Source organism: Biomphalaria glabrata, chromosome 6 (genome assembly GCF_947242115.1).
Source record: "Biomphalaria glabrata chromosome 6, xgBioGlab47.1, whole genome shotgun sequence".
Classification (NCBI taxonomy): Eukaryota; Metazoa; Mollusca; class Gastropoda; family Planorbidae; genus Biomphalaria; species Biomphalaria glabrata.
Window position 1 is genome coordinate 49,563,238 of NC_074716.1, and position 13,135 is coordinate 49,576,372.

Sequence of the window (13,135 nt, forward strand, 5' to 3'; positions counted from 1 at the left end):
GTGTGCAGAATAAAAGAAGTGTTTATAAGCTATGTAGCACACACAAAGAAAATTCCTGAAAATCTGCACCATTGAGTGCTTTGGGAGGAAAGCAGTCTTCTTATAGATCTGTCACTGGCAATGTCTGAAGCCTCTTCCCACCTGGTGTTCACTGCTCTGAGGTCCTCCATGAAAGTGTGACACCAAGTTATATGATGATGTCCCTGTTTGCACTTTACTCGCATTGGCCTCCATGGCATTGCAACTCTTGGTATGCTTAGTTCATTCTGTTGGAGGACATGCCCTGCAAATTTCATGCAGCATTTGGTCACAACCTCGTTCAGTGGTTTAATCCCAGTTTGGCATAAGATTTCTTTGTTAGAGACACAAAATATAAACATTTTTCACAAGGCATCATTCAAATTGTTTGTTTGTCCAGAAAAAAAAATTCTGCAATTAAATTATCTAAAAAAAATGTTCAAAACAAAAAGAGAGGTCAATTAAGGCACTTAGTTTAGAAGATCAGAAATAAACAAGAGCCAAGAACTTCAATATCACAGAAGTCTTTGAAAACACAGACATCGGAAGACTGAATGATGTGTAGTAACCAGCGTACAATAGGCTAATGCAACATATTAGCTGACAATTTTCCTCATATTATATTAGAGACTAAGTACTCAATAAAAATGTTAGTTATAATAAAAAATATCTAAATAACACAATAAGCACTAAAAGTTCCCCTTTAAGACCTTGCCATCTACAGGGCGGATGATGTTAATCTTATCTGTTTCTTTGGTCAATGGTTAACAAGCAGGATGTTATGTGGCCAGCACTATGACCAACTGCCTTTACTTTCCCCAGCTACTATATGTAGTTATTGCCTTTCAAAGTCTTTATAATCATTGCATATAGTAAGTTGTAGAAGTTCATAAAAATTATAAACTTATTTTTACATGTTCTCACCATAACAAGTCTGAGTAATGAAAGCTTATTAATCATTTTAATCCAGATCATCTAGCCCAATACTGCTGTAATTAAGGTTACACTCTGTTCCTCCATGGACATGGCGGTCAAAGTCCAAGTATCCACTATAACCGAGCCGGTAAACAGCCGCCCCACTGCTTCCAGGGCACGTGGCTGCAGTGTATATGTATTTGCTTTCTGAATCTCCTTCTTGGTTTCTTTCAAGCCACTTTCCTACGCTGATTTGTTTAGGGCACCCATGGGGATGGGAGACTATTATCACAAGTCTGTGATCATCTCTTGAGGACTTAAAGTATTCATACGTCGGTCTCCATAGTCGTCTGTAATCGCTCATCAGGTTTTCCAGTTTATCTATAATGGCTGGATCACAGGTGACACAATTAAACAAGCACCAGTCTTCGTTAATATTTGCATCAGCAAAATTAAGAACTTCAATGGTAAACAACTGACAATCATTTTCATCAAAGAACAGTCTACAAGATGCACCCCTAGCTTCAAGTTCATCAAATATCACATGTTGAGCAGTATACACTTCAATTTCTATCCAAACTTCCCTCCCACTTTTACCATTCTTCCTGTTCTTTTCACATTTCTGACAAGGACAGCTTCCATATTGATGGTGCTTTTGAATTTTAGAATATTTATGAATATCTTTAATTCTCCCTGTTCCTGTTCTGGTTTTCTCATCCATCGAAGGATAAGGTATTTGTGTATTGGGCCAGCACTTAGGTCTGTCGGGGCTGGACGCAGCTGCAGCTAATCTCACTGTTAATCCAGCCAAGACTTTTATTAATTGTAAAAGTTCATCACAGCGACAATTAAAAGGTAGATGTTTTTTGGCAAATTGTTCAAGAGAAACAAATTTAATGTGACCTGGATTCTTTTTGCATGTCTCATTGTAATTCTCAAGATTAGCTTCTCCACCTTCTAGTATTGGGTGCATTTCATGAATACCTTAAAGTAAAAATAAAAGTAAATTGATGACTAAAATGCCTTTGTCAAACTATATGAATTAGATGTTAACTATTGTTGTGATGGTGGCTCTGTGGCTGAGTGGTTAAGCGCTTGGCTTCCGAACCTGGGGTCCTGGGTTTGAATCTTGGTGAAGACTGGGATTTTTAAGGGCACCCCTGAGTCCATCCAACTCTAATGGGTACCTGACTTTAGTTGGGGAAAGCAAAGGCGGTTGGTAGATGAGATGGCCACATGACACCCTTCTCTTTAACCATTGCCAAATAAACAGATGACTTCAACATCATCTGTACTATAGATTGCAAGGTCGGAAAGTGGAACTTTATTACTTTTTTTAACATTGTGATATAAAGAAGACCTCACACTCATGCAGGTTCTAACAGTTGTTCAAATACCCATGACACACAAAAACTTGTTACAACTTTTTTCTTTATAAAAAATGAACTTTATTTTGGTTTAGGATGAAATGTCATCATTTCTTTTTCTTGCTTCCAAGTTTGTCATAATTTCATGCGTAAACCTAGCAACTCTTTTTGGTTCTAGATTACTACATAAAACTTTTTTCTAGTTCTACTCAATATACACAACCATTAAAATTAGCACTGGATTTAAGCAAGTGGAAGCTCCAGGACAGGAGTTTTGTGGAGGCCCTTACACTTTTTCAAATGCTTTTTTAAAAATAAAAATCCACTTATTGATAAAAATACTTATATCTAGAAGCATGCCATATTTTAGAAGAAAGAAATATTAAAAATGCACAGTTTAGTAAAAAAAAAAAAAGGAAAATTTTGAATTTGTGAGGGTAAATGGGCAAATTAACTTTTTTTTTTAACCTCAACAGTGTTGCCAACCATAAGATTTAAAGTGTTGGTAATAATACAAAAAAATAAATACATTTTTAAAAAATCAAATTAAAAATAGTAAATAATTTAGACCTGTCGAAATTCTAATATTTTTTAAAATCTCTATTTTGGAGGTCCTGGGACAGTAGCTTTGCATGCTCTCCCTTAAATCTGGTCCTGTACCTATTAAATACTGTTACATCATCAAGAATAAAAGAAAATTTAAGCAGATTTTAAAGTATCTCCAATCTTACTAAACTGTTTTAAAATGCACAAACATTCAAAGTTATTTATAATTTATATAGCACTTACTAATTTAAAAAAAAATATACTGACCATACACGTTAAATTCACATAAGGAATTTGTTCTGTCTAATTCATCCATTGTTTACTTCTAGAGAAATAAAGTAAGCTGATTAATAAATTAATAACAAAAATTCGATAACATTTTAATTAAATGTAAATAGTCTTTTAAATAGATTAGGTTGTAAAAAAAAAATGACATATTTTAAATGATTTGATAGGCAGCTAAATAATAGACCCTATAATTATAATATTTATAAATGTATTGTTCAACATCTTTAACAAAATAATGTTTTTAACATATAGACTAGACTAGCTTAAACTTTAGATATATAATAGATCTATATATTAATTTAATTTATTAATTTAATATAAGACATTTATATTATGCCTATAAGAGATCGTCACAAAAGTTATTTTTTTCGATCACCCTATAAAATGCCAATTATTTTCCAAAAAATAGAATCTAAATTCCGAAAATACAATCTTTCAGTGTTTCTGTGTTTGGTTTATTTACACTAAATCTGGATGAAGACCTGTCTACCGTTCCGCCAAATGCGTATTTGTTACGATATACTAAATTGCACGAAATACTGTGAAAAGACGATAACTGCATGAGTTGGTTTGGAATTGTATTTTGTAAGACTAATTTTCAAAACATATCCTTCATGAGAGAGAACGAAAAAAGGTTGTAAAAAAAAAAACTGGCTGGACTACGCAAATAATGGACCAGCCTCTCTCTCTTGATATCTTGTTAAGAACATTGGTGACCGGGAAAAGTGGATGGTTTGGTTGCGCGGGACAGATGATAAAAATGACATGTACATAAAAAAAATCCAGATTTTGTGTAAAATACCCAAATGAGGAAGTACTGGAAACACCTATTTTAATGAAGTGGCCTTAAAAAAAAATCTTTTGTGACGATCCATTATTCAGGGAAATTGTATCTATTTTATCAGATAGTCAGAAAATGGATAAAGTTTTTACAGATCTAATAAAATATAGTGTGGGGAAGTTTTACTCTCAATGAAGGTCAATCCAAGTGGCTCTCGGAGTAAATTTCTTCTTTGGCATCCTCATCGATTTTTCAAATTGGTATGGTGCGCGAAAAAAGATGCGCGACGGCACTCTGATCATAAAATCTCGAAGCTGGTGTTCCATTAGTATAGTTCCATGGTTAAATTATATTCTGTTACGTGTATTGTATATATTATGGGGAATTTCCGGACCTAATTTATTATACACTTTCATCATTAGTGTGGAAAATAAAAACAAATAAAAAAATTTAAAAATATGTAGATCAGTGATGTACAACCTGATTCAACCCGCGGGCCAGCATTTTAATTTCCGAAACTCGTGTCGCGGGCCGCATCAATGAATAGGAACAAATAAACGAAATGAAATTAGCTTGAAACTATTTGATTGGCAACCCGTAGATCTAGTAAATAATATAATATAAATAATGGGATATTTGAAGATTGTGATGAACAACAGACCAATATGTCATACAAAAACACCTGGTCAGACAGCACGGCCACACCAGGTTTGCAAAGACCTTTCTGCTGGGAACATTATATATCATCAATCAAGGCAGACAAAACATAAAGCCTAAAGGTGAAAAGACTAAATCAAAAAATGGACAGTCTTGTCAAGATACAGATGAAAGCAGACAGCTCAAAGATTAAAACAGTACAACAGAAAGTGTCTGTATTTATAACAAAAGATTTGTAATTGAAATAGGATCACTTTAACAAGTCTTAAAGGGAAAATTTAAGGTTTAATGCTGTAAAAAATGAAAAGGGAAAGTAAATTAGGATGATGAAATGCAAGAGTTAATTTCTAAAAAAATAAATTTCAGTATAATCACAATTATAATATGAATTATATAGGAGCTAGTGAAGAAGATTGCAGAAGTTATATTGGTCAAATTAAGCATGAAACAGTTGATGCATAAAATAAGATTACTAAAATGTTTTATGCATATAGGAGAAAAACAATATTTGTGTGAATTGATTAAAATAATTTTGATAGCAGGAAGAAAAATGGAGTTTGCAAAGAATGTTCAGTAAAAAACAAATTTAACATGTTGAAATTTAAGTGTCATGACAATGGAGATAAAAGTGAACAAAATAGTGAAAGTTACAAAGTGCAAGTTAACTGTATCAACTTAAATGTATATAAATAATTATATTTAAAATTTAAGCATCTAAATAATGTTTGATAATGGAGACTAGACAAAAAGTAGGGGTTTATTGTGCCTTTATTGCTAAAGATCAGATTAAATTTTAAAATAATTTACATAAGCATTACCATATTTAAGAATCTTTCTTGTTTTCTGTAAATCTGTTTAAATGCATTAAATAGTATTTTGTTGTGACAGAGAAATGCAATAAATAAGAATTTAAAATCGAAATGAGTAAACTGGTTTTTATTAAAAACTGAAGAAAATTTCTATATATCAAGTATGTCAAAGTGTTGCAAGCATCTAATTAATGATTAAGATGTTTAAAATAGGCCTACTCAATATTGCATTTCATTATAAAGGAAACATCATGCAATAAATTTGATCGTAAAGGAAACATAATAATGCATGTTTAAATGTTTATGTACATCTAGTATGCATCATGTTTCAACCATCTAATATTTGATATGCGTTTCAACCATCTAATATTTGATATGCTTTGTGGCAAAAAATATCATTCAATTAGAAAAGAAACAATGCAATAAATAGGAGATAAAATCAAAGTAGAAGTTGATAGTGTCATTCCTAATCAATAGCCACCAAGCCCATAGCCAATTTAAGCAACATCTCAAATTACTAAGCAAAAAAAAAAAGGGAGGGGGGTAACTCTTGAAACACAAATAGAACGACTTCACCCACCATTTACTTAAGAGCAAAACAATTTCAAGGAAAACCAAGAAAATAATATACAAAACCATAATAAGATCAGCAGCAATGTATGGAAGTGAGACCTGAACACTAACAAAGACATCTGAAAATTTACTTAACACTTGGGAAAGAAAAATTCTTAGGAAAATCTATGGTGCCATACAGGATGAAACAGGGTGGAGGACACGCACTAACCACGAGATCTATCAATTGTATGAAGACCCGCCAATAGTGAACGAAATATAAAAAAACAGACCACGTTGGGCAGGTCACCTTGAAAGATTGTCAGATAGCAGAGGAGCGAAAATTGTATACATGCAAAAACCAAAAGGCAGGCGACCCAAAGGCAGACCCCGAATGCGATGGATAGATGACGTGGAAGCAGATCTGAAGCAGCTTGGGGTTAGGGCGTGGAGACAAAAGGCCCAGGAGAGATCTGAATGGAAGGATGTGTTAAAGCAGGCCAGAGCCCTCCATGGGCTGTAGCGCCACTGGGATGGATGGATGGATAGAATTTTTGTTGTTTTTTTTTTGTTGATGTTTTTTTTTTTTTTTTTGCGAATTGTTCTAGAGAAACAAAATTTATTGTAACCTGGATTCTGTTTTTTTTTTTTACAATACCTCTATTTATTTAATTCGTAGGCTTACCCGAGAGGCCAAGTGCGCTTGAACTTGGCTAGGCTTGGCTACCTAGAAGGGGGCTCGAGGTTCGACACCCGACTCGAGCAGAGTTGTCTTTACTGAGCGCCTAAAGGCAGCACAGAAAACCAACTCATAGATACCCCCTCCCCCCCCCCCCCCCCCACCGGTCCACAAATGAGATTGGACCAAAAGCGCTCTGAGCATGCTATAAGCATGAAAGTAGCGCTATATAAAAGCTATAATAATAATAATAACTTCTCTGTGGGTGGATGAAACCTGGGTGGAAACTAGTCTCGAAAACTGCTCTAATGATTTTCCCAGAAGTTTGACAGTTGCTGTGTATCGCTGGGAAAAGAATTACTAGCTCGTTGGCCATACTGGGGAAACTCTTAGCTTGACTTGTTTAATAATAAATTTATTTTCAGAAATTGTGCGCATCGTCTTCTAAAGGCTTGTCATAGGAGTATTATAAAGCCTAGTAGATATATACATTCGCCAGGATTCTTTCTCGGGCGAGTAGGATGAGGCGGGTTAAAAAAAATGTTCCTTTTCTTTAAACAGTCTCTATTCAGCTCGTAACTTCGTGGTACCTGAAACCATCTGGTTACGTGGAATCTGGAAAGGATCTCGAAATCTGTCAAATTTCTAGGAAAATCGTTAGAACCATTTTGCCCTAGCTGACATAGAGGAGAGCATCTGGTTGCATGCGGCTTCAGAACGAGACAGCTGGAGGTCACTCACAGAGGCCGCGGAATTCATATTTGAAACCAAAAGAAAATCCGCTGCCGAGGACAGACGCAGACGGCGAAAAGAAAATCATAATCGAATACCGGCGAACAATGGTTATGCTTGCCCTGTATGTGGCAAAATATGAAGGTCACAGCTGGGGCTGCGTAGCCACGGGAAATACTGATTCCTCATTAATCTTCGGACTCGAAGACAAGCCGTATTGTTCTCCGCCTTCTAGTATTCGGTACATTTCATTAATACATAAAAAATGGCTGAAAAGAAAAAACAAACATTAATAAATACTTTAAAAAAAAAAGACAATGTCTCCTTTATACATCTTAAGCGATAATTTTGCTCTTAATACTAATGAATGATAGATTTTAAAGAAATAAAAAAAGGAATATTGTTCACCCTGCCCCCATCCCTTTTTAATGAAAGGCCCGGAACTTAGGACTTGGTGTTTTCAGTATATCTTTGAACAAGGAAGGAAATGATAATTGCTCAAGTGGTTACTGTGCAGAGCAATATAAATCTAGAAACGTCTTCATAAAATACGATCCTAAGATGAAAAATATTGCATTATTTTCTTTGAGTGTGCACTGTGATTTTTTGTGAATTTGAAAATGGCAACATTTCTCAAAGTTCTTGCTTTCTTTATATGTACCATTCTTGGTCATCAATGTTCTGACATAACAAGTGATTCAACGAACATAACAGGTGATTCAACGAATAATACACTCTATGTCAGAGAATCTATTCTGTCTAGAAGAAAAGGTTTGTATTTGGTTAAGGGTTATAGTTACATAAACTATTTTCTCAAATGACGCCATGTTTTTAAGTCTAAAAAAAAACAAAACATAAAAATGGCATAAGCTCTCTCTCTTAATGCAATCATAGAAGTATATATTATGATGCAGTCAGTGATTCGTTTTTTTTTCCCTGAAAGTATTAATAAGTGTCAAAGTAACTGTTTAAGGGATTCGTTTACAAGTTGTTCTTTCGTCGAAATTTCCTTAATCGATATAGTGTCTATAACACGATTTGGTTCAAATTCCTTCATAACGTTTCTCCCATTTTCTTCAACTGCAGTATTAACGACAACCTCATTTTAGTGTGTATATATATATATATATATATATATATATATATATATATATATATATATATATATATATATATAGTTTGTGGTTACACACAATTTTCGTATGTTTCCGCAGGCCGCACAAAATGCTCTGGCGGGCCGTTATTTACCACCTCTGGCTTAAATGATTTATCTATCAGTACTTCTATAATTTACAGATTGAAAACGTGTATCATGCGGGGCAATTCTTATACTCTAGCATGTAACGGGTATTCCAAAGAAGTGTGTGCTTTGTTTAAACTGATGTATTTACTGGACTTTCAATTGAGGAATGAAAGAAAAAGTCGGAGAGGGCTTCAAAAGCATTGTGCGATGTTATTATAACACTGGCTATTGCAACGAATAATGATAATAATAAAAGATTCAAGTCAAACTATATATGGTATTATGCGCCTTTGGCATTCATTGGCCCTAAGAAGTGTGTGGTTTGTTTGTTTCTGTCTGTGTAGGATCAGCTGTTCTATTAGAAGATACTAGTCGTATTTATTTGAGTTGTGGTCTTTTTATTATTATTATTATTTTAAAACCTGAGAATAGTTGTTTTTTTTTTTTAATTATTATTATTAAGTTTCGGACGTTCCAAATTATTGAGGAAGGCGCGGTGGCTGAGCGGTAAAACACTTGACTTGAAGGTCCATGGTTCGAATCTCGTTGAAGGCTGTGAATTTTAATTTCGGGATCCTTGGGCACCTCTGAGTTCACCACCTCTAATGGGTACCTGACAAGAGTTGGGGAAAAAGTAAAGTACGGTTGGTCGTTGTGCTGTCCTCGTAAGACAGGTGACCTTTACGTTATATGCCATATAGACCACAATCAAGGGGAACTTTGCTTTACTTCATTATTGAAGATCATTGTAGACATTGTAGGCCTACATGAGAGAAGGCAGCATTAGCTCGATATCTCGTTATTTTGAAATACCGCACCTCCAGGCAGCTATCCCTTTGAGCAATGTCAGGTCAAAAGTGTGTACACGTCACTTCTCCCACACCCATTCTCGGATTGATACGAACAAGGGAAACTAATTCTTCAGTATTCACAGATATGGCTAAAATTTGTTGGGTTTAGTCCCCTTAAATAATTGTTTAACGCTGTTTCTCCCTCTCGTATTCTCCGATCAAGTTGATACTTTAAACAATAATTTAATGTACCTGACAAAACATAAATTAATAAACAAAAATACTCATTCAATTAATTCTTGGTAATTAGTAATTTTGTTTGAAATCGAATAAGGGAAATAGCTTATACATTTTTGATAGTATGGTTTAATGGCTAGTTCTACCCCTTTGGGTAAGATTAAAAAAGGATTTTTTTAAAATAATTTTCTTGTTATCAAATTTATTATGGTTACATATTTTCCCAGTAATCTTCGAGGCAAGACAATACATAGCTATGTTAGATGAACCATATTTGACAATGAAACATTTAATATATTCATATTTTTATAGGCCTAACCAAATATTATAACATTTACTTTTAAACAGGTACATTGGAGCAGAACAAAAATATACACGGAGAGGAGCGATTGAAGAATGTAATTTTACGAGACAAAAATATGTCTGTCAGTGATGATTCTGTGTGCAAGATACATGAGCTTACTGTTGACTGTTCAAAGCGACTTTTAAAAGAAATAAATTCTTCATGGTTTCCTGATAGCACGGATGTCATCTTTCTGAATGACAATCTTCTCACTCGATTAGCCAATTCAACATTTTCACACTTGATTCATTTAACTTACTTAGATCTCTCAAACAATGAGATTTCTCAAATCGATCTTCTTGCATTTGACAGTTTGACCAGCTTAAGATATTTAAGCCTACGTTATAATGTAATTTCTTTCAAAGCGGTGTCGCCTAACATTTTAAAACCTTTAAATAACTTACAGCAGTTGGATCTAATACAACAACCTATTGCAGAAAAATGTGATGTTCCTGTATGGATTTTTCAATCATTAAATCAGTTACGCAGCCTGGCTGTTGGTACAAATAGTTCTATTCTCTACTTTGGGTCGGAGTTTCTGAACTTTAAAAATCTGGCAACGTTAGAGATTACAGGGTCAACCCAATACGTCACCGAGGCATCGTTTAAGAATGTTAATAAACTAAAAGAACTGGTCATAAGAGACATGCTAATTAAATATGTTGATGATAAAGTATTTGTGCAATTAAAAAGCCTAACTGTTCTCAAAATGCACTTTGTTGTCATAGATTTGCAAAGGGTTTTAGCTTTGCTGTGGCCGTTTACGGGAAGAGAAATGTCTTTGATTCTTTTTCAAGGCATCACAACCACTCTTGCAATACCTGATCCTACGAAAAACGGCTTTCTCACTAAAAAAGACTTTATGTATTTAACAGACATCTGTTTAAACACGTTTACAATGATAGAGTGTAACATCTATTACATAACAGCTGATGCCTTTAGAAACAGAACTACATGGGATCGTTGTCTGCGTAATGTCTATATATCAGGCAACCCTTTAATCGGAAGTACTGTGGCTTTGTTTCCACTAGCTCTGCTTCAGAACTTAACAACAGCCGTTGTTGGTAACACAATGAGATCTTGCCAGTCCTTTTCTCCATTCCCGAATGTCAATTTTAAGGAAAACTATTTCTTTCAAAATATTTCCCTCGTTGGTTTGTCTGATTTTCAAAGGAAATTTGAAAAAGACTTTAAAGTTACTGAAGCAAATAAATATTTACGAGAAAAAAACAATAATGGAAATCTAACATTTGACACACTAGATGGTATAATATATATATATGTCTCTAAGAATTTATTAAGTTGGGTTTCACAACGATTGCTGCCTGATGTTACATTACAACAAGATATTACGTTTCGAGGCGCTGATAACATGCAATATTTAGATATATCAGATAGCGGATTTCACACTTTTACTGGCCATATTCGTGGTTTATCATCAGTGAAAACTGCAATCATTTCAGGGAATGACCTTTCGTTTCTTTCGGAGTACTTTTTAGATCCATTTTCTGGCTTAGAAAACTTGGTTGTCTCTAAATGTCAGCTGAATAGAATTTTTTTTGCTCTGAAAAGTGATCGTGTGTTTCAGAATACTACAAAACTAAAAGAACTCGACCCCTCTGAGAATTATCTCAATGCTTTAAGCAAGGGAATGTACTCTAGAAATTCAGGACTAATCTATTTAGGCTTATCTGACAATCAGTTTAAAGATATTCCGTTTGATTTCAAATTTACTCCAAATCTTAAAATTTTAGATTTTAGCAATAATATTATCACTACCCTCACAGCGGAAACTACTAAAGCCCTTGATGTTTTACATGAAAAGAACGGAGGGTTTGAACTCAAACTGAGTGGAAACATTCTTTCGTGTGGTTGTCGTGATTTACCTTTTCTTCACTGGTTGAATTCAACTTTAGTTAGATTAGACAACAATAGAAACTACACCTGCATGAGCAAGGATGGTGAAAGGACAAACACATTGGCGTTCTCTGATCTGGAATCTCTCTGGAGACAATGTTGGGGCGAATTCTTCTTCTACATTGCAATAATTACATTATGTCTTTATGTTATTGGCGTAGTCTTAATTTTTCTGATGTTAAAGAATAAAACATTTCTCGTTTCATATTTCTTACAACTTTTTGGCAATTTCAAACTTCACACCAGATTGGACTACAAGACAGATGTTTATATTGGTTATTCAGATGAAGACTATCGATTTCCTTGCATGGAATTACGCGAGCATCTAGAAAGAAATTTAAGATTGAGCACATTTATACTTGACAGGGATCTATTGGCTTCTTTGGACAAAGCCAGTGGTATCGTGGATGCAATCAACTCTTGCTGGAGAGTTTTACTTGTCTGTAGTAAGAGCTTCTTAAAAGACGAGGCCTGGTCAATGTTTACTATCAGGTCAGCTATGTACGCGCAAAGTCCAGATAACCCTGCAAGAATAGTTATAATGGTTCATAAGAGTTGTCTTTCCCTGCTACCAAAGGAACTTCTGAGTGTCGTCAACGATGAAAATATTATTATTGTGCCAGAGTGGAAAATAAACTACACTATGAGTGAAACATTGCGAACTCGATTGTCGGCATAATTTTTATGTCTCTAAAAGTTATGCCTGACAGTTTGTTTTTTTTAAAAAGCAACTATTCAAATTAAATGGAAAACTTATATACATAACTAGCCGGATGTTACCCGCAGTCTGCGGACTTTAGTTTGTGTATTACAAATCTAGTGGATTGGATTTAAATCTATGTCAAACTTAGCTAATGTTCCTTTCAAATTGCGAAAACGGGTTGACTCGATTTGTCAAAAAGTTTCTTTATTTAATAAAGATAAATTTAGCTATTTTGTTTTGTCGGTGAACCATAATTAACACCAAACAGTTAAATGAAAAATGTCTTGTACACCAAACAAAACTCGTAAAAGACTTCTAAAAAGCTATTGGCCAGGTTTGGCATGATGGATCAATAAAAGAGTTTATGTTTGGCATGATGGATCAATAAAAGAGTTTATGTTTGGCATGATGGATCAATACAAGAGTTTATGTTTGGCATGATGGATCAATACAAGAGTTTAAGTTTGGCTTGATGGATCAATACAAGAGTTTAAGTTTGGCATGATGGATCAATACAAGAGTTTATGTTTGGCATGATGGATCAATACAAGAGTTTA

General features: G+C 34.3%; 1 protein-coding gene across 1 annotated transcript; it reads left to right on the top strand.

Moving 5' to 3' along the window:
* Positions 1 to 7,833: 7,833 nt before the first annotated feature.
* Positions 7,834 to 12,888, top strand: LOC106056576 (toll-like receptor 13). Its single transcript, XM_013213387.2, has 2 exons — positions 7,834 to 8,115; positions 9,964 to 12,888. Exons 1-2 carry the CDS (start codon positions 7,965 to 7,967, stop codon positions 12,552 to 12,554), a joined length of 2,742 nt encoding a protein of 913 aa, XP_013068841.2. The 5' UTR covers positions 7,834 to 7,964; the 3' UTR covers positions 12,555 to 12,888.
* Positions 12,889 to 13,135: the final 247 nt, after the last annotated feature.

Excerpts from the sequence above, each read along its gene's own strand:
- LOC106056576 (XM_013213387.2), top strand. The coding sequence starts at position 7,965 with ATGGCAACATTTCTCAAAGTTCTTGCTTTCTTTATATGTACCATTCTT. Across the intron at positions 8,116-9,963 it reads TATTCTGTCTAGAAGAAAAG|GTACATTGGAGCAGAACAAA; the intron begins GTTTGTATTTGG and ends ACTTTTAAACAG.